The sequence below is a fragment of the Wickerhamiella sorbophila genome (genome assembly GCF_002251995.1).
Source record: "Wickerhamiella sorbophila strain DS02 chromosome Unknown contig1, whole genome shotgun sequence".
In the NCBI taxonomy this organism is placed as follows: domain Eukaryota; kingdom Fungi; phylum Ascomycota; class Dipodascomycetes; order Dipodascales; family Trichomonascaceae; genus Wickerhamiella; species Wickerhamiella sorbophila.
This window is the reverse complement of record NW_020193984.1, coordinates 1,974,896-1,994,101: the sequence shown is the minus strand read 5'-3', so window position 1 is coordinate 1,994,101 and position 19,206 is coordinate 1,974,896. Positions and strand designations below refer to the sequence as shown.

At 51.1% G+C, this 19,206-nt stretch overlaps 15 protein-coding genes across 15 annotated transcripts; 9 read left to right on the top strand and 6 right to left on the bottom strand.

Annotated features, from left to right (window-relative positions):
- Nucleotides 1-5: 5 nt before the first annotated feature.
- B9G98_01235 (Glutathione S-transferase 3) lies at nucleotides 6-698 on the top strand (the record flags this gene model as incomplete). The annotated part of the gene is made up of 1 exon (XM_024807793.1): nucleotides 6-698. One exon carries the CDS (start codon nucleotides 6-8, stop codon nucleotides 696-698), a length of 693 nt encoding a protein of 230 aa, XP_024663561.1.
- A 122-nt stretch (nucleotides 699-820) lies between these two features.
- B9G98_01234 (Protein ORM2) lies at nucleotides 821-1,438 on the top strand (the record flags this gene model as incomplete). Its single annotated transcript, XM_024807792.1, has 1 exon — nucleotides 821-1,438. The coding sequence occupies one exon, from the start codon at nucleotides 821-823 to the stop codon at nucleotides 1,436-1,438; it is 618 nt and encodes a 205-aa protein (XP_024663560.1).
- Nucleotides 1,439-1,595: 157 nt separating this feature from the next.
- B9G98_01233 (putative phospholipase C20G8.02, mitochondrial) lies at nucleotides 1,596-3,296 on the top strand (the record flags this gene model as incomplete). Its single annotated transcript, XM_024807791.1, has 1 exon — nucleotides 1,596-3,296. One exon carries the CDS (start codon nucleotides 1,596-1,598, stop codon nucleotides 3,294-3,296), a length of 1,701 nt encoding a protein of 566 aa, XP_024663559.1.
- On the bottom strand, nucleotides 3,297-3,905 carry B9G98_01232 (Protein arginine N-methyltransferase SFM1; the record flags this gene model as incomplete). Its single annotated transcript, XM_024807790.1, has 1 exon — nucleotides 3,297-3,905. The coding sequence occupies one exon, from the start codon at nucleotides 3,903-3,905 to the stop codon at nucleotides 3,297-3,299; it is 609 nt and encodes a 202-aa protein (XP_024663558.1).
- A 198-nt stretch (nucleotides 3,906-4,103) lies between these two features.
- B9G98_01231 (37S ribosomal protein S9, mitochondrial) lies at nucleotides 4,104-5,069 on the top strand (the record flags this gene model as incomplete). The annotated part of the gene is made up of 1 exon (XM_024807789.1): nucleotides 4,104-5,069. The coding sequence occupies one exon, from the start codon at nucleotides 4,104-4,106 to the stop codon at nucleotides 5,067-5,069; it is 966 nt and encodes a 321-aa protein (XP_024663557.1).
- A 704-nt stretch (nucleotides 5,070-5,773) lies between these two features.
- B9G98_01230 (hypothetical protein) lies at nucleotides 5,774-7,963 on the bottom strand (the record flags this gene model as incomplete). Its single annotated transcript, XM_024807788.1, has 1 exon — nucleotides 5,774-7,963. The coding sequence occupies one exon, from the start codon at nucleotides 7,961-7,963 to the stop codon at nucleotides 5,774-5,776; it is 2,190 nt and encodes a 729-aa protein (XP_024663556.1).
- Nucleotides 7,964-8,176: 213 nt separating this feature from the next.
- On the top strand, nucleotides 8,177-9,022 carry B9G98_01229 (Ribosome biogenesis protein BRX1; the record flags this gene model as incomplete). Its single annotated transcript, XM_024807787.1, has 1 exon — nucleotides 8,177-9,022. The coding sequence occupies one exon, from the start codon at nucleotides 8,177-8,179 to the stop codon at nucleotides 9,020-9,022; it is 846 nt and encodes a 281-aa protein (XP_024663555.1).
- Nucleotides 9,023-9,061: 39 nt separating this feature from the next.
- B9G98_01228 (hypothetical protein) lies at nucleotides 9,062-9,268 on the bottom strand (the record flags this gene model as incomplete). The annotated part of the gene is made up of 1 exon (XM_024807786.1): nucleotides 9,062-9,268. One exon carries the CDS (start codon nucleotides 9,266-9,268, stop codon nucleotides 9,062-9,064), a length of 207 nt encoding a protein of 68 aa, XP_024663554.1.
- A 210-nt stretch (nucleotides 9,269-9,478) lies between these two features.
- Nucleotides 9,479-11,392, top strand: B9G98_01227 (Target of rapamycin complex 2 subunit sin1; the record flags this gene model as incomplete). Its single annotated transcript, XM_024807785.1, has 1 exon — nucleotides 9,479-11,392. One exon carries the CDS (start codon nucleotides 9,479-9,481, stop codon nucleotides 11,390-11,392), a length of 1,914 nt encoding a protein of 637 aa, XP_024663553.1.
- Nucleotides 11,393-11,465: 73 nt separating this feature from the next.
- On the top strand, nucleotides 11,466-11,855 carry B9G98_01226 (37S ribosomal protein S16, mitochondrial; the record flags this gene model as incomplete). The annotated part of the gene is made up of 1 exon (XM_024807784.1): nucleotides 11,466-11,855. One exon carries the CDS (start codon nucleotides 11,466-11,468, stop codon nucleotides 11,853-11,855), a length of 390 nt encoding a protein of 129 aa, XP_024663552.1.
- A 30-nt stretch (nucleotides 11,856-11,885) lies between these two features.
- B9G98_01225 (Putative MutL 1) lies at nucleotides 11,886-13,802 on the bottom strand (the record flags this gene model as incomplete). The annotated part of the gene is made up of 1 exon (XM_024807783.1): nucleotides 11,886-13,802. One exon carries the CDS (start codon nucleotides 13,800-13,802, stop codon nucleotides 11,886-11,888), a length of 1,917 nt encoding a protein of 638 aa, XP_024663551.1.
- Nucleotides 13,803-13,991: 189 nt separating this feature from the next.
- On the top strand, nucleotides 13,992-14,834 carry B9G98_01224 (hypothetical protein; the record flags this gene model as incomplete). The annotated part of the gene is made up of 1 exon (XM_024807782.1): nucleotides 13,992-14,834. One exon carries the CDS (start codon nucleotides 13,992-13,994, stop codon nucleotides 14,832-14,834), a length of 843 nt encoding a protein of 280 aa, XP_024663550.1.
- On the bottom strand, nucleotides 14,806-15,951 carry B9G98_01223 (tRNA N6-adenosine threonylcarbamoyltransferase, mitochondrial; the record flags this gene model as incomplete). Its single annotated transcript, XM_024807781.1, has 1 exon — nucleotides 14,806-15,951. One exon carries the CDS (start codon nucleotides 15,949-15,951, stop codon nucleotides 14,806-14,808), a length of 1,146 nt encoding a protein of 381 aa, XP_024663549.1.
- A 479-nt stretch (nucleotides 15,952-16,430) lies between these two features.
- B9G98_01222 (Aldehyde dehydrogenase) lies at nucleotides 16,431-18,003 on the top strand (the record flags this gene model as incomplete). The annotated part of the gene is made up of 1 exon (XM_024807780.1): nucleotides 16,431-18,003. The coding sequence occupies one exon, from the start codon at nucleotides 16,431-16,433 to the stop codon at nucleotides 17,913-17,915; it is 1,485 nt and encodes a 494-aa protein (XP_024663548.1). The 3' UTR covers nucleotides 17,916-18,003.
- Nucleotides 18,004-18,381: 378 nt separating this feature from the next.
- B9G98_01221 (hypothetical protein) lies at nucleotides 18,382-19,167 on the bottom strand (the record flags this gene model as incomplete). Its single annotated transcript, XM_024807779.1, has 1 exon — nucleotides 18,382-19,167. The coding sequence occupies one exon, from the start codon at nucleotides 19,165-19,167 to the stop codon at nucleotides 18,382-18,384; it is 786 nt and encodes a 261-aa protein (XP_024663547.1).
- Between the last annotated feature and the right edge of the window lie 39 nt (nucleotides 19,168-19,206).

Here is a 19,206-nt window from a genome sequence, read left to right as displayed (position 1 = left end):
CACCAATGTCTCAACGAATTGTAGTTCACCATCTTGAAAATTCCCGCGGAAACCGCGCAGTGTGGCTTATGGAGGAGCTCGGGGTGCCCTACGAAATCAAAATGTACCAGTTCGACTCGTTCACGTTCAAGGCAGACCCGGCACTGAAAAAGGTCCACCCCGCCGGCAAGTCGCCAGTGGTCACCGACAGCGATGGCACGGTTGTGGCCGAAAGCGGTCTGGTTATGGAGTATTTCGGAGAAAAATACCGAAAGACCGCGGACCTGTGGGCCGACGACAAAAAGGGCCTGCTCGCCATCAAGTACGGCCTGTACTCCGCCGAAGCAAACTTTATGACCGCGGTGTCTATGGTCATTGGCAATGTGCGGGCCCGCCAGAGCGTCCCAATGGGCGTCTCGTTTGTGCTGGGCAAGCTGCTTGGCGTGATCGAGTCCCGCTGGGCTGGCCCCGAGCTGCATAGATGGCTCAGCCTGCTTGACCAGCAAATCGGCGAAAACAACGGGTTCTGCTGCAACGGCCGCTTCACCGTGGCAGACGTCATGTACGAAACCAATATCTACCTGATGCATAAATTCACCCCCCACTACCTGAAGGACTACGACAATATTATCAAGTGGTATGAGGCGATGCACGCGCGGCCCGCGTTCAAGGCCGCGCACGAGAAGATCAGCCAGGCAGTGCAGACCCAATTGAAGTAGAAAACGCCCTCGGCTTCGCCTCTCGATGCTGCTTTTATTTTTGTACTTTTCTAAATTGCCTATATCAGAACATGGGTGGCGCTTATTCAGCCTCTTCATTCGAGTGCCTGTGACTTGCCCTCATGACGAGCACTACGGCGTTGACGACGCCAGAGACGCCACCGCGGCGGAGACGCTCTGCGAGTATTCTAGGACACCTCAAACAAGACACACAAGACGTACAAAACGATCAGTTCTCTTCTCCAAACCCGAACGTGAGCTGGATCCACCACAAGGGGGCTTGGCTCATCCACATTGTGATCATTGGGCTGCTGCTCATGGTATACGACGCATTGCCTGCGTTTTCCTCAGAGCTGGTGTGGACGTTGACCAACGCGACGTACGTGTTTGGCTTCTACATCATGTTCCACTACGTGAAGGGCGTTCCCTTTGAGGCGTTTGCCGGCGCTTTCGACGACTTAACCATGTGGGAGCAAATGGACGATGGCGACCAGTACACGCCGGCAAAGAAGTTCTTCATGGCCGTGCCCGTGGGGCTGTTTTTGGTTTCCACCCACTTTGCTCACTACGACCTCTATCTATTTGTGCTTAATCTGGCCATTTGTATGGTTGGCGTTGTTCCCAAACTGCCCATTTCTCACCGACTGCGCCTGATTGTAGAGGAGGAAGACGTAGAGCCTCAGCCCTACGAATCAACTGTTGACCATCCCAAGCTGGACAGTCACTCGCTCAAGAATTAGACGCCGGCACGGTGGCTTGCCCTCCCAATTATCGCATCAATCCTTGTTGAGTAGTGTTATATATTGACCTGATAATGCATAAATTTTTTTTTTTCTTTTTTCCCTTGGTCGTGTCAACAGCGCGTGTCCGGGCCGCCCGCATTACGCCGGATTACTGATGCGTGGGATTCGCTTGTTTTCCGGCAAGACTCGATGGTTTCGGTCTACTACCGCGCCAGTGGCTAAGCCGGCCCAGTTTAGGTATGTTCCCAAAGAGCAGCCGGGCGGCTATGAGCCGTTTGCACTAGAGGACTCCAATCGCCTGGAGAACGCCTTCGTGCTGGGCAGCAAAGAGTGCACCATTCAAACCGACGGGTTGTTTAAAGTGAACATTGAAGACAGACACTATACGTCAACCTACTGGGAGGGTCCCACTTTTAAAGTTTTGAGAGGAACGTGGTTTCACCAGGGCACGTCCAAACTCACGCCTATTGCCGAAGGGTTAGCGGAAGAGCTTGAAGAAAATTACCAGGCTGGCAAGACGGATTTTGTGCTGAAACAGGGCCAAAAGATCAATTTGAAAAGAACCGGGGACCAAATTACCGGAACAATGTCGCACGACGACAGCTGGGCGAATATGATCAAGTCGCTCCAATTGCCCCGCAACTACAGCATTGTGCGAGGCTACCGCAACGAAAAGGCCAAGGAAAAATCTACAGCGAGCCCAACGATTGGCAAAAAGAAAATGGAGGACAATATGCCGCACCCAGGAGCCACCGGCACCACGAATCGCCCGATCAAGCATTTGATCCTGGCTATTCACGGCGTGGGCCAGCAACTTGGTATTCGGTACGAGTTTGTTAACTTTGTCAAAGACACCAACGAGTTTAGGGACCTAATGAAGCAGATCCACGCCAAAGACGAATCCCTCAAGCTGGCGAGTGCGTCTGAAACGAACCACGGCATCCAGGTTTTGCCTATCCTTTGGAGACACCTGATTCCCAATCAATCAAAGAACCTAGATCCACAGCTAAAGGGACTCACGGTGTCACAGCTCATGGCCAAAGACAACCTGCTGGCTGACGTCGCGTTGGACTATGTCATGTATACTCATAAAGAGTACCAGGATACAATGCTTTCGGCAACGGCCAGCGAACTGAATCGAGTGTACAAAACCTTCTGTGAAAACAATCCCGATTTTGCCGAAAACCCCAAGGTTTCAATAGCTGGCCACTCTCTTGGCAGTGTCATTGCCAACAATCTGCTTCGATCCGAGTACAAGCTGAATTTTGAGGTCGACAACGTCTTTTTCCTCGGCAGCCCCGTGGGATGTTTACAGTTTCTCACAGGAAAGCCCTTCACAAAAGAAGGATGCAGAGTCAAAAACATGTACAACATTTTCCGAGCTTCCGATCCCATTGGCTCGCGGATCGAGCCGCTGGTTAACAAGGCCACTGTCGATGTCAAGCCGCAATCTCTTCCTGCCAACGGTATGATTACCCAGATCAAAGACTTTACCGAAGATCTCACAGCGTTGGGGTTGTCCATCACCAAGGGGGCCACTGTGCTGTGGAATCAGATTGCCGATACAAAAGCAACTGAAACACCCGAACAGGAAACCAAAACCCAGCAGGTTGATCCAGCTATGGACGAGCGGCTGAAGCGCGATCTGGCGGCGTTTAACCGACACCACCGCCTTGATTTCGCCATCCCAGAGAGTATGGACATTTCACTGGTTCTAGCAATCGCAGGCCACACGATGTACTTTGACAACTACGACCTGGCTAGTTTTATCATGAAGGAGATCCTCGATGTGCCTGTGGCCAAAGAGCCAATGATTCGTGAAGAATCAAACGATGAAGACCTAGCAGCTTCTTAACTATAACATATCTTCTAGAGACTTTTCGGAGTCCTGCTTAATTAATTCAAACATACCCTCGGGCATGATGGGCTCGCCCTTGTCGTTTTTGATGTAGCGGAAGGGCATTTCGGTGGACTCGTGCTTGTTGAATCGTAGCTCAGGGAAATCGACGTACGGGATCTCGTCGAGTTTCTGTCCGTTTTCAATGACTCTCTGAGTGACCCGAACAGCAGTGTCGGTAGTCATCTGTGTCTTTCCGAGATGGCGGCCCACAAAGCCTAGTTTACGAAGCTCTCCAGTGCGATCGCGAGGCGGATGGTCGCCGAGAATGCCTCCAAACAAAAAGTAGTCAAACTTTTTGGCGTCTTCAGGCACAAGCTCCTGCTCAGCAGACGGATCGAGAAGGCAGACCTTGGAAACGTCGAAATTGGCGTCCAGCTCCTTGAGTTGGGTAACGTCCAGCGGCGTGGTTGTGCAGACTGAGGCGATCTCTTCAGGAACCTGCACAGATGGCTTGATGGATGTCAGGAACAAGCCAGACGAGCCCACTTCCTTGGAAATGGCCCGGTACTCCAGCCGGACCCACGAGGAAAACCCCTCTTCCATGTGCTCGATAACGTATTTCATAGTAGGTAGTCAGCAACTAGCAGGCTGTTCCTAGCAAGGTTATGAGATCGGGACTATGGTTTCAAGACACTAAACAAATTTAAATAGAAAAGACCTCCGCAAAATCTCCAACTTTTCGCCAGGGGTGTTGTCGAGGGTATAAAAACCCCAGCACAAAAACCTCTCAGCACCTCCAGAGTTTGTCAGCTGAAATTTCGCATGTTTAAATTATATCGGGGACTGGCGTTAGCCCGGCTAGCGCCGCGGATTCCGGTTCGATATGTTGCTCAGAACAGCGGCATGTCTGTGCTGGAGCACCGTATCAACGACACTGCGCGCGAGCTTGAGGAGCGTAGCAGTGCGCGCTCGTCCAAGGGCAATCTGGCCGAAGACACCGTCAACTACGGCGACAGTGCTCACCTGCGGCCTGATTTGGCCCGCTTGCGAGTAGTTCCCCGCGACCGTGCTTTTTATATGATGAACCCGCCGCACGAGGAGGTTATGCGTCGTCTGAACGAGCTCATCCAAACTTATATCAACCTGCCTACTGTTCAAACCAAAAACACGACCTCCACATGGCTTTCTTTCGAGGACTACCGCTCCCGAGTGGGTGCTATGCGTTTGAGACCCACGCAGTACAAGCAGTTTATCAAGCTGGCCAACCGACTGAACAATATTGATCCGCAGGTTATGCCCATTGAGGTCGAGGATCTGTTGGCCAAGCTCAAGAGTGAAAACCAGCAGTCTGGCACTTTTTCGCTGATCAACAAACTCAAGCTGGATCAGCAGGGTCGCGCGGTCGCGGTTGGCCATCGCAAAACCTCCTCGGCCAGAGTTATGGTCGCAGAGGCTCGCGAGGGAACAGTCGGTCAGATCCTCGTTAATGGCAAGCCTCTTACCGAGACTTTTGTCAACGAAATCTACCGCCGTCGCATCGTCTATCCTCTGGAAGTCGTTGAAGGCGTTGGCAAGTACAACGTCTTTGCAACTGTGCAGGGCGGCGGTATCACTGGCCAGGCCGACGCGGTTGCGCACGGATTGGGCAAAGCTCTGCGTATCCAGAACCCATTACTCGGTCCTCGGTTGAGACACGCAGGCTGCGTCAAGCGCGATCTCCGCGAGAAGGAGCGTAAGAAGCCTGGTCTTGCAAAGGCTCGTAAGGCATACACCTGGGTTAAACGTTAATCTTTGTATATTGTACATGAATACTTTTTTTTTTTGAACACCTCGCCCGTGTGGCGTATGCTGCTTCCCTGCTATCTTGCTATGCTCTTAGCAACCAAGCAGCAGGTAACTAGGCGCCGTTGCGGTGACAGGGCCGGAATAGCCATTGGAAGAGTCGGATGAATGGGTCTAATGGAATTGGAATACAGATGAACATAGGTATGGTCAAAGATGCGAGTATCTTGGTAGGTTATTTATACGGGCGTCTTGTTAAAATTACTAAGTTCGAAAGGATTGGCAACGAATGGGGTAATAAAAAACCCCGCAGCTTAGAGTTTCAGCCTACTTTTGGATAGCTACTGTATCTTACCGAGATCCAAGTGTCTATTTTTCAACCGGTGGACCCGTCTTGACCGTTTAGCAGGTCAATTGGGTTTTCAACTGCTTACAATGGCAAAACCAAAATTTCGCAGTCTGCAATATGTAAGTGGTTTTTATCGAGACCTTGGCAGCACTAACTCAGTTTACAGAGACAGCAAAGGCCAGGCTTTTGTGGCGGTTCATTTGTCGGACCGCTTTCAAGGCCCCACACAAGTCTCAGCGCGACGAGCTGCTCAAGTGGGCTCGATCTGAGTTTGACGCACACAAAAACGAAGAAGACCCTACGAAGATTAGATATTTGGTGTCGGATGGACTTAAGAGGACGCGGGAGATGGCCGAGATGCTCAATTCAGCGCGTTGATCAGCTGGCTCAAAGACCGTAGTTGGCTTTGCTGGATACTGCCCAGAACCCGGTCTGCCTGTTTGATTCCCAACGAGCTTGCCCATTTAGCCACATTTTTAGCATACTTTTGCTGCTGGACAGCCTTTTGTATAGTGGAGATCACCTCCAGTAGTTCTTTTTTGGCCTGTTTTAGCTGAGGAGGTGCATTTGTTTTCTGTTTGGCAAACACGTCTTCCACAACTTTGCAGGTCTCACATAGTGTATAACCCGTATGGAAGATTTCCCATGATAGTTCGTCTCCGTTCACGGGAGGAGCCAGCCATTGGAAGTCTCCACGGCCTAGCGAATTGACTACCTCGATATTCCATTTTTCTTGATCAGTGAGCTCAGAAGACAGGCTCGAGACAGGAGTTTGTGTAGTGTTACCTCTCAACACGCCGAGATACACTTTTTCCTTGGCAATTTGTGCTTCAACCCACTCTGTACCCTGTCGGGGGCCTGTTTCGCAATAGTGGCTGGCAACACCACAAGGGTCGAAAGAAGTTTTAAAGTCACGGTTATCGATGTATTCTGAAGCGCGATTGAACACATCAGACAAGCTGACAGTGCCCTTCAGCACCCGTTCTGTCTTGAGGGCTTCAAACTCTACAAGAATGCGACTCAGGCTGAGTCTGAGTTTCTCTGCCAAGTCAAGCATTCCTGGTATTTGGGTGAACGAACCTTTACCCAGCGCTGATTGAGCGTAGGTTCCCGTAAGATTGGCTTTGGAATGAATGTCGATTGCATGCCGAGTGATCGCACGATTAGGGCTCAGAGAGCCGGCCCGCGTAGTCAATAGAAACCCAAGTGATTCGTGTTGTAGATGTCGAATTCTCAGTGCATCAAAGTGGTCCTTGGCCTTCTCAAACGCCCCAAGGTACCGGTAGATTCGAACGAGCCACAGGCGAACATAAAACTGATGAGGGTCATTTGCTTGGGCGGTCTCGAGAAGCAAAGCAGCCTTGTAGAAGCGATCAGAATCAGTTCCGCCTAAGATATGTACAGCAGCCACCAGAAGCAGGTCATCGCCAATAAAGTAGTCGGTTTTTTCTGCTGGGAGTTGATCCAGGTTCGCATTGTAGAGTTTCACGAGCGCAGCAACATCTGCTTGCTTGGTCCATTTGTAGTTGATTTTGACAATGTTGACCGTTTCTGTAAATGAGCGGGCGGAAACCGTAGAGAGAAAGTCGATCACCGACTGAGTCAAGTACGGCTCAATGAACTGTGGAGCAGAGGCTTTGGTTCCCATTTTCTCCCAGAAAGTTTGAACAGCAGGCAGAGGATCCATATTTTGCTCTATTGCAAAGTCAATGTTGGCAATACAGACATTGTGACCCTTGAAACCTTGAGCAAACTGCTTAAACTCTTCGGTTTTGCCGAGCTTCACAGACGCCTTGACAAGAGCCTGCCAGTAATTAAAGCTGTCCAGCTGAGACAGTTGCATTTGCGCATAAGCAAATATTTCTGACCAGTTTTCCAGCTCCAACAGATTGTTTAACAGCATGACATCCAGATCCAGCGAGTCATAGGCCCGAACTGCCGGGGACAAAAGATACTCTGCCATTTTTTCTTTTGAGGTCATTTCGAGAACCAACGCCTCAACATAGGCATGCTGGGGCGCGGTAATGGGGCGAGCCTTATCCAAAAGACGGCATGCAAGCATAGGGTACAGCTTGAATTCAGGGTCTGCTGGGTTCATAGCCTTCCGTTCAAGAGCCATGAACAAGCAGCACGATAATACCGCTTCCTTGGACGAAGCAACTTTATTCAGTGCAGTCTGGGCACGCAGAATCGCCTTGGTATACGATAGGTCAAAGCCATACTCGGACCACAGCTCGGCAGTTTGCCGGGTAGCAGGTTCTCTTCGAGTCGCTGCCTCGAATGCCTGGTTCATTAGAGCCTTTTCGCCGTACGCAGACAAGACAGGGCATATGAAAGAGTTGAGAATGGGCACATTACTGATCCCCAAGGCGATAGCCGACTTGGCCGCCTCGATAGCCGCCTCGCGATTGTGTTGCTTGAACTCCACAAAGCACAGCATGCTCACGAAACCGCTGTTCTTCGGCTGCGCCTGAATCTGCTTCTCAATCATCTGCCTGGCCTGGGGATACTTGCGATCATTGATCGCAGCTATTATCTCCTTGGTCGACATATGGTAAGCAGGGAAGATGGAACGAGGTGCGGCTGCGAAAGAGCCAGTATGTATACCACGCTTCTGCTAACTACGCCTCAATTGCACGCTATATTTATCTACTGACCGTCTAGTTGAAAATATTTCCGCCCCACGCCCGAGATCGTCCCTCCCCAGATCAGGCTTGGGATATATCGCTGACAAAAAAAAAATTTAAATCTTCCATCTGCCTTAATGTCTGCCATTTACAAGACTTTAACCAAGGACTCGGAGCAGAGCAAAAGCAAGTCCGAGTTCAAGAATCGGCAGCGCGTTCTGCTGATCACGTCTCGGGGTGTGACGTTCCGGCACCGCCACCTTGTTTCTGATCTATCGCAACTTCTGCCTCATGTGCGCAAGGAGCCCAAGTTCGACACAAAGTCGCAGCTGTATCACCTTAATGAGATTGCAGAAATGTATAACTGCAACAATGTGCTGTATTTCGAGGCACGCAAGCACCAGGATCTGTACATGTGGATGTCGAAGGCACCCAATGGGCCCACGCTCAAGTTTCATCTGCAGAATATTCACACTATGGACGAGCTCAATTTCACTGGAAACTGTCTGAAGGGATCGCGACCAATCCTCTCGTTCGACAACGGCTTTGACGAGACGCCTCACAACCAGCTGGTCAAGGAAATGCTCGTGCACACATTTGGTGTCCCGCCCAAGGCCCGGCGGTCCAAGCCGTTCGTGGACCATGTCATGTCCTTCAGCATTGTCGACAACAAAGTGTGGGTGCGCAACTTCCAGATCGCCGAGGAGGCGACAACCAACCAGGACCAGACGGACCTCTCGCTGGTGGAGATTGGCCCCCGTTTCGTCATGACGCTGATCACTATTCTCGAGGGCTCGTTCGGAGGCCCGGTTATTTACGAAAACAAAGAGTACGTGTCGCCCAACTTTGTGCGGGCCCAGGAGAAGGCACAGGCCGCAGAGCAGGCGCGGGCGCGGGCAGAAGCGGCCGCCGCACGCCAGATGCGTAAACGTGACCAGGTGCTCGAGGTCGATCCGCTCAGCCAGGCAGCTTTATTCAAGTAGAACAGTAAGAGCTCAGTATCTATAGTCGGTTTTTCCCATTTACTTGGACTCGGCCTCGGCCTTCTTGAGATAGTCCATGATGAACTTCTCCTCGTCAGAAGACTCGGCAGCAATAGGAGGCTTGGCCTCGGCGGGCTTCTTGCCGCTGGTGCCGGCAACAACAATAGCACCGATGAGACCAAAAGTGGCCATCGACAATTGGTAGGCGGGGACCTGGCGGCCGAAAATCTTGTAAGCGCTGCCCATTGGTGGTGATGATTGGTTGGTTTTGTCAGCCGCTTAGAAAAACTGCCCTGTCCTGAGCCAGGGTTAGGTGTTTGGGGCAGAAAGGTGCAGCGCAGGGGGGTATAAAGCTGGCGTCGCGCCGGACGGGTATTAAGCAAGACAGGTGTCTAAGGCCAAGCAGTTTGTTTGTGATATCAAGTTGATTGGGCTTTGCCTGTGATGAACGCTTGAATGGCTCTGTTGTACGACAAGGACGCATTACTGGACCGGCTGAAGGCAACGTTTCTTGTGGACCAGCTCGTCGACCAAGAGCTCGTTGCCGACAGCACGCCGTTTCCGGACTTTACGAATCTTCCGTCAGATGAGACGGCCAAACAGGAGGGCCAGGTGGCCAAGTTCTTTCTGAAGCCCGACTCTTCGCCAAATCGCACTCCCTCTAGCTCGATTTCGAGCCACAGGTCCGCCAAATACTCGCCACTCTCCCAGCCGTTCGAACCCCAGATTGATCACGACCATTCAAGTCACTCAGATACGGACACAGATTATGATTTGAACGATACAGAGTTTCCAGAGTTGCAATTGAACAATTCAAACTCCGCGTCAGGCGACACACCTCTCTACGACCTGGCGTTGGAGGACGACAGTGATCTCGAGGAGAACATCGTTTTGGCAGCAGAGCAACTCAAAAATACGGTGCTGGATGGCCAGAATGGCACCGAGGGACCCCATGCGCATATTCGCAAGAGCACAAGCAGTAATCTTGCTCTGCTGTCGTCACGGAGGCCCTCCAAGCAGCGCTCGATCATTGGTATGCCTACTGAAGTCGGCTCAGTTTTGACGGGTTCAGTTATGCCTGTGCGTCGACACTCAGACTTTCCTCTATCTGGGGTTCCAGATATTCCTCAACCCACGGAAGAAGAGCAGACTAGGGAACTGGAGGTGGAAAGGGTGTCTGTCGATGAGAGCTCTCATGCTACTGCTTCATTGCTGTCCCAGCAGCTCCAAGAACAGGATGGCGGTGCTACAAGTTTGCTAAAGAACTACAAAGCAGCAGCTGGTAGTGCCGATGGAGCCGAACTCAAGTTCTATATTCCATCGAAAACCAAAAAACCTATCACCGTTAAAGTGCGGAGGGATTGTCCTGTCAATATGGCACTAGGATACACTCTGTATTCGTACGTTGAAAGCGGACAAGAACCAAAACTCACCGAAGAAGAGTATGATGCGAATAGATGGAACGTGCGTTTGGTAGAAGATGATGGCATGCCAGACGAAGACTTTCCTGCATTAGACCGAGTCAGGTCGATTACGCTTTATTCCGTGGATGAGTTTGCGTTGGTGCCGGCCACGGACGAAGAGTTTGCTGCAAATTCCCAGGTCACTCCCAACAAGTTTGCTAGGAATGCCCAACATGTGCCGAGCCGCAGCACGAACTCAGCTGCTGAAGTACCGGTTAGCGTGTACTTGTACCCATACGACCCGCTGCTATCGCAAGCCATTTTCGACGAGGTTGTTGACTCCAAAAGCACTGTCCAAACGGTGTTTGATTCTGTCTGCAAAATTCGTATGCTTGAGCATGACATGTATGTTTTACGGGTAGGTTCGACGAAGCGGATCATCAGCAGCTCGGAACCCGTAGCAGCGATCGCTGGTCAACCGTTAGAGATGACTCCGCGACGAGCTCTGCAACGTGATGAGGGTATTCTACCGTCGGCCGTCAGTCCCACCAAACCCCTGTTCAAGGATGCTCGGCGCCGCCTCAGCCAGCGTACCACGGACGACGACGACGGGCTGCCGGCCAATGTTCTGGGCTACCACCACTACAAAGTGTGGCGGCGGCAGCAAATGAAGATTTTGGGCCGACAGCGCCGCGAGTTGGCAATTGACGGTGAGTACATCCGGATCCAGCCGCCCGAGGACCGCATGGTTGGCGAAAACGAAAAAACTACTCAATTCCACATCAAGAGAGTAGGTCGCGTCAAGCAATCGTCAAAAGTCAGCACGAATTTCAAGATTCTCGTCTACAAAGATGCTGGACCCAAATACTACTTTTTGGAGGGCGAAACGCCCGAAATTACTCGAGATATTGTCAACCGCATCAGTTCCATGATGAAACGAAGCGGTAGCTCCTTTGTCCGAAGTTAGTTTATTTAATTTATCTCCCTAGATCTTCGTCCGCTTTGCCTCGACCTCTTAGTCAGAATTTTTCATTAGTTCAATGAAAGGGTCGGTTCGCATTCGCTTGGCCCGTTTCGGCCGCAAGCACGAGCCTGTGTACAATATTGTTGTTTCGCAAGCAAAGAAGGCGCCACAAAAACTGCCTATCGAGGTTCTGGGCACCTACAACCCCGTCGCGTTGCCGCTGTCCCCTCAAGCTGCCGCGGCTGGCGAGATCCCCATCAAAGACGTTCGCTTGGACTTTATGCGCTCGAAATACTGGATCGGTGTTGGAGCACAGCCGACTCCCACCGTGGCACGGTTATTTAAAAAGGCAGGCATTCTTCCGCCCGGCTGGCCTGGTCCCCGTAAGGAGGTGCCCGTTCCCGAGCGTAAGGTCGTGCGGCCTCTTACTGAGGCTGGCGAGCCAGAGCAGCCTCCGGTGCGTTAAACACGTTTTGGTTTAATATATTGTATATATTCAACATCTCTCAAAAACCCGGTATAGACCCGGCAGGTTAGCGATCTCCACGATGGACGAACCCAGTTGATTTGTAGCTACCAGCCGGCGTTTTGCAGAGTTGAGTATTGTTTCTACTTCACTTGCCGATGGAGCGACTGGCTGATGTAGTTTTGCCAATGCCATACATATCCCGCCCAGACACTTTTGCTCGTCGGCCCATTCCAGCTGGGTAAGATCGACAAAAAAGTCCGGTAATCGGGCCACGGGCAAATTGTAGTTTTCCAAAAGCAAGGGCAACTGTGTCAAAACCATCTGGTTGTCTTTTTCTTTGACTGTTATCCGGAAATAGTCCTGGAGCATTGGTGCCATTGTTAAAAGCATGGGCGACGGTTTGACAGCTTTACCTGAGATTTCAAGGAGGTCCGCGATAGCAAGTCCATCGCCTAACGAAACTGTTCCAAAGTTTGCAAGATCGGTTAGCGCGATCTGGTAAAATAAATGTAGTGACATCTCATGGTAGTCGATAAGGTATAGCCGAACGTCATATTGAATTGCAGCCAATGACTTTGATACATCAACCAGACCAATGTACGAGTGGTTAGTGACGATTTTTGTTAGTTTTGTACTGGAATGATCACTGATTTCCTGTTTGAGGGCAGCAATCGACGCTAATGCCATTGGTTTAAACTCCAGCACCTGGTGGTCATTTGATGGCGGAATACTGCTCGACTCTGAGCTTTCCTCGTCGGATGGGGGTAAATTAATGTTCTCTCGGGGTTTGATTGGCGTACGTGCAAACGATGTCAATGTGCTTTGCTGCGGATCTGTGCGCACCAAATGATGCTCGTACTTTTGAGCCGCTGTGGGCCTATCAACAGAGTTGATTGGCATGCTGGATGAGGCAATAAATGATTGAACCTTGTACTTTCTGCCTGCATCCTGGTTCGATAGGTACTGCTCTATTCCAGCCACAACTGTGTCGACGACTTCCGTTTCATCTAGAATTCGCACCTCGCGTTTCGAGGGATGGACATTGACATCAATGCGGTCTGATTCTATTTTCAAAGACAAAAAGACAAATGGAAAGGCCCCTTTAGGCACATACTGCGAGTAAAGTTTCTGAATGCCCCTTCGCAGGGCCTCCGAAGACACCAAACGGTCATTGACAAAGAAAATAAAGTTTGCCCCTTTTTTGGAAAAGTAGTCGGCGTTGGAAACGTACCCAGAGACTGATTTCAAGCCTATAGACTCATCACCCTCGAGATTGATCTCTATTAAATCATTAGCCACAGACGGGCCGTACACTCTTCGAATCTTGTCTTTGGCCGTGGCTCCAGCAATGACATAGGGCTGGCCTGAATTGTCGCGTCGACAAGAAAACGTCCCTGCGTAATTGATGGCATAGCGACACACTACGTCGAGGATCTTTTGGTACTCTTCGTTTGATCGGCCCTTGAGCGCCTTGACCCGCGACGGCGTGTTGAAAAACAGATCCTTGATGGCAATTACAGTTCCCTGGACCCCGGCAATTGGTTTCTGGCTTGTCATTTTTCCTGCCTCGTATTCTGCTCGAGTGGCTGTTCGAGCCTGCTTGGTTTTCGATACAACAGACACATGCGAGATGTGCGAAATCGAGGCTAGGGCCTCGCCGCGAAACCCTAAGGTATCCATAGTTTCCAGGTCTTTGATCGTCTTGAGTTTCGAGGTGGTGTGGCGCTCACAGAGTATAGCCAAGTCTTCTTGATCAATCCCGTCACCGTTATCGGTGACCTGCAGGAGTTTAAAGCCGCCATCTTTGACTGCGATTTCGATATTTGTAGCGCCGGCGTCCAAACTGTTTTCTAGAATTTCTTTCAGAGCGTTCACAGGGCTGCCAATGATTTCCGTGGCAGCCACTTTACTGACGACATCTGGATCGAGGCGATGAATTCTCATGAAAACGCGAAATTTGTCAGACGCGATTTAGAAAGCACAATAAACCGCATTCAATTAAGTAAATGGAAACAAAATAAAATTAGTTGCACAACCACAACTGCCTTGGATTCTGTTGTATTACCAGCAGCTTCCCACCAATATAGGCCCGGTCCTTGAGACACTTCCTATTAGCTAACCTTTGTGCCGCAAATGACGGACGAGATGTTCGAGCTGGAACGTCTCAAACGAGAGTTTGACGACCACAAGGCACACTACGTTGATCCCAATTGCGATATTCAGTCGTTTAGATCGTTTGAGAGAGAAATGGACCAGAATTTCGAGCGGTTTGTTAGAGGACGTCACAACGGTTCGTTGATGGAAAGGGATAGCGAGTTACTGAGCCAGCGAGCAGACGCTTCTTTACAGCGTGTTGTAGGACAACTTCGGGGATCAAACTACGAGATTACCAAGGAACGATTTCTTGACGCTATCGTATCACTAGGCAATGACCACAACCTCGACAGACCAGCGCTATTGTGCAAGCTAGGCCGCGTTGTTGTTCGCAATAGCAACCAGGTTTTTGGATGGATTTATGATCCAATTACAACCCCACCAGATGTACCAGCTACCAGAGCCCCTCGCAGACGTCACCAGAGACCAATTGGAGACACGGCTGCACCAGAGCTTGTGGAGCGATCTGATGATGCTGAGGACCCAGTCAAGCAGCTGGTCGAAAGCATGTTTGTACGAATTGTGGACTATGAAGAAGCAGGTGGACCACCTCTAGATATTTTCAGGGTTGTTTTGAACGCACAACATTTTGGACAAACCGTTGAGAATGTCTACGCTTTGAGCACTCTGGTTTCAGCGCTTAAAGTTACTATATACAACGATGGCGAAGAGAACATTCCGCATGTGCGAACCGCACAAAGACTTAAAGAATCAAAGCCCCGACAGCAGTTTGTCTTCACCCTAAATTATTCTCAATGGCAGCAGCTCTGCGCAAGATACCCCGCCGATGCATTCATGCCGTCTCGCTTGGAAACGAGCTGAGCGGCCATTTTGCCAGTGGCACCGCTGCCATCCCGGAGTTTTTGATACCCGCCTCATACATTTCAATCCCTGCCCAGCCGATCATTAGTGCATTGTCCGTACACCATTCCAAATGAGGGAAATGTAATTTCAGAGGCACTGGACTTTTGAGTGTTTCCAGAGTCGATCTTAAAACACTATTAGCAGCCACTCCACCGGCACAAACAAAGTCTATAGATTGGGTTTTGGGTATAACCCCGTCCTCGACCAATTGGTTTAGTGCCCTTGTGGTCTTTCTAGAAATATGATGGAAAATATCAGCTTGAAGTCTCTTCCCGATTGCTCGCCTTATTTCCTCAGGTTGCTCTTCTAGTGGATCCAATGCAAACTTTTTTGATACTCGGGGCATGATTGAGGCATAATGTGCAAATGAAAAAGCCAACGATGAGGCGGCAGCACGTTTTTCCAACGGCAACGGGAAGTTGAGGTCGTCCGGGATTTGTGCGACATCCCCGGTGCGACAGAATTCGTCCAGTTCTTTACCCAACATGTTCCCCACTAACCCCAGTGATCTTGCGCATTTATCCACAGCATTTCCAACTGCGATGTCAATTGTGTCCACAAGAACTCGGTGAGAGGTCACCGATGCGGACAAAACCAACATCGTGTGACCTCCACTGACCAAAAGGCTCAAGAATGGATAGGTGGGCGATTGTCCGTTTGTGAAAAATCTCGGGGTAAGTAAATGCCCGAGCATATGGTGTACAGGGATCAGGGGTACGTTATAAGCGACGGCGAGTCCTTTAGCCACCTGCAGGCCAGCTGCTAGTGACGAAAACATGCCAGGACCTTGGGTAGCACACACCAGGTCTATTTTGGGCCTTCCATTTTCCTCGAGCATACTTTGGACAAGTGGAGCCAGCTGCTGGAGATGGTGGGCAAGTGCATCGATGGGGATTATACCGCCTTCTTTTGCACTATTCAACGTGCTTTTCCGATGGTCGACGAGCTTTGGCCCCGATTCCAACCGATCGATTAAACAAACCGCAGAGTCATCGCAGGAGCTCTCCATTGCTAGGACGTTGTACGGCCGACTGAGCCGATGCACCACGCGGCGGAAACCGCCCAGCCGAAGCATTCTCTGGTAAGTTCGATCTGAAATTTATCAGCGATCCCAACCCCGTCTTGGCGGGTAGGGGTGCGATGCAAAGCGATAAGGTCTGAAGGCTAGCACGACCAAGAGGGACGAAACCTGGGAACGGCTTTTATTTTTGTCAAAGTGTTTGTTTCGGCAAGCGATTGCTCAGAGTCGGCCGACCTCAACAATCCCAGGTACGTCTTATCCGGAGTGGGTAGACCTGCCTAATCAGGAAGGCTTCTAGATCAAATGAGTTTTGCTTGATAACGGCGGGAAACCTTGCCATGAATGGCACTATAGCAAAGTGGAGGCGTCTGGTCTAGAACCAATTAGTGAATTTAGCCATGTTGAAGTCTGAACAAGGGGTTTACAAGCCCCCCCCGTGGGCTTCTCATCCCCGCTCGAAACCCTGCATTGGGATGACGCACAGAGCATGTCGGGTATAAATACCCCAACTAGGCGATGTGGTGAGGCAAATAATGAGCGTCAAGATTACTCTCGGAGATGTTACCTATGAGCAGCCCACCCAGCTGTTTATTAACAACGAATGGGTCGATGCTACTGGTGGCAAGACAATTGTCAGTGTGAACCCGGCCACTGAAGAGCCTATTGCTACCGTCCAGGCTGCAAGCGCTGCCGATGTCGATCGTGCTGTTAAGGCTGCACGTGCTGCTTTCCACGGCGAGTGGGCCAAATGGACTGGCTATGAGCGTGGTGAGCTTCTCCGCCGCCTTGGTGAAGAGATCAAGAAGGACTTTGACACTTTGACTGCAGTTGAGGCAGCTGATTCGGGTAAGCCTCGTTGGCAAAACGCCAACTACGATGTCGACCACTGCATTGAGGTTTACAACTACTACGCTGGCTGGGCTGATAAGATTGAAGGTAAAGTTACTATGGACAACCCAGGTCGCGTCATGTACACTCGTCACCAGCCCTACGGCGTTGTTGGTCAGATCATTCCCTGGAACTATCCTCTTGCCATGGCTGCGTGGAAGATTGCCCCCGCAATTGCCGCTGGCAACGTCGTTGTTATGAAGACCGCAGAGAACACACCGCTGTCTATGTTGTATTTCTGCAATTTAGTCAAGCGAGCTGGATTCCCTCCTGGTGTGTTTAACCTGTTGTCTGGTTACGGTGCTGAGGCCGGTAACGCTCTGACTGGTCACATGGACGTTGACAAGGTCGCATTTACCGGTTCCACGCCCGTCGGCCAGGCCGTCATGGCTTCTGCCGCCAAGTCCAATCTCAAAAACGTCACTTTGGAGTGCGGTGGTAAGTCGGCTGCGGTTGTGTTTGACGACGCTGACATTGAGCAGGCGGCCAAATGGTGTGTTGAGGGTATCATGTACAACATGGGCCAGGTCTGCTGCGCTACTTCTCGTATTATTGTTCAAGAAAAGGTTTACGAGCAGTTCATTGGCGAGCTCAAAAAGGCCTGCGAAGCCCGCACAACTATTGGCGATACCTTTGACAAGAACACCAGCCACGGTCCCCAGGTGTCTTCCATCCAGTTCAACCGCGTCCTCAACTACATTGCCAAGGGCAAATCTGAGGGTGCTCGCTGCGTTTTGGGCGGTGACCGGGCCGGAAACAAGGGCTACTTTGTCCAGCCTACCATTTTTGCCGACGTTACTCCCGAAATGACCATTGCTCGTGAGGAGATCTTCGGTCCTGTTGTTACGGTTACCCGATTCAAGACTTTTGACGAGGGCATTGCTATTGCCAACGACTCGCTGTTCGGACTCGGCGGTGCTGTCTTTTCGCAAAACATCACACAGGCCCACAAGGCTGCCAACGCCATGGATACTGGTACCGTGTGGATCAACTCCTCCAACGACCAGGATTTGCATTTGCCCTTTGGTGGTTTCAAGATGTCCGGTATTGGCTCAGAGCTCGGTGGCTATGGTCTAGATGCGTATCTGCACCCCAAGTCTATCCAGATCAACTTGGATTCCAAGCTTTAACTTATAGATATAGCAAATAGATGCCGTTGCAAGTGACGCTGATGGTTTTGTATATTGGGAGCGGAGTTAGCGACTGGATCGTGGGTTGAGTGATCAGAGCTTGGCAACGGGACGGGGCTGAGTTCTGAACGACTGGCAAATGCGTGGTACTGGTCCTGAGGGACTGGCAAATACGTGATGCTGGTCCTGAGCGACTGCTAATACGTTGGTGCTGATGCTAGTGCTGTTACTGGTGCTGCTGGTGCTGGTGCTTGTGCCGCTGATGCTAAAGTTATAGAAAAGCTCTGCTCTAGTGCAATGCAGTTCGACTGCTAATACGTTGGTCCTGAACGACTGGCAAATGCGTGCTGATGCGGGTGTTAGTACTGATGCTGGCGCTGCTGTTGATGTCGTTGTCGAAAGGACTCTAGTGCAATGCACTCGCAAAGCCCGTCATCTCAGTTAATTACAAGGTTATTTAAATACGTTAGCCAATGTGCGTTCCAGCAGCAACCATCTCGTACAGCTCCAGGTCTCCCTTCGTCAAAGGCGAGCGCTGGGCCGGAGCAGCCGACTTGACCCCCGGCTCTAGCTTCTCTATCATGGCCAAAAGGGTCTGGTTCTCGCTGGTGATGCGATTCAGAATCTCGTTGAGCTTGAGCTGTTCATCGTGGTGACTGATACACTCGGCCATTTTCATGTGCAGTTCAGATTCCAGGATACGGGCCTTCTTGCGCAGCTTGCGCAGCATTTTGTCGTCCGGCCCAGGCACATTCGGTTTCGGAAGAAGCGGCTGCAGCGGCTGCGGTTGCGGAGACTGCGTGGCCGCGGTGAACGCAGGCTGTGACAGCGGCATGGCATACGGGGTATTCTCAACCGGCTGCGGCGTAGACTGTGCCGATACAGGCGCTGATTGCGGCATCTGGGGCGGCATTTGTTGCGGAACCATGGGGTACATCATAGGCATTGGCGAAGACATGTGGTTGGGCATGTAGCCTGTATTTTGACCTGGTGGCATAAGTAGCACGCGTTGAATGAAATTGTACTGATTCGGAACCGCCCCGATCTGATTCATGGGTGCTTGTCCCATAGGTAGTTGGCCCGGCCCCTGGGGATCCTGCATCTGGGGGTGCGGCGGCAACTGGCCAGGCTGGTGCTGCATAGGCGGACTGCCATTCATTTTCAAACTCTGCAGAACCTGCGCGGCCTGCCCTGTCATTTGTTCCACTCCGGGCAGTGAACCAGAACCATTCGGCTGGTCGTTCGACTGCATAGCAGCTTTGCTTACTACCCTGCGAAGCTCTGTTCACCC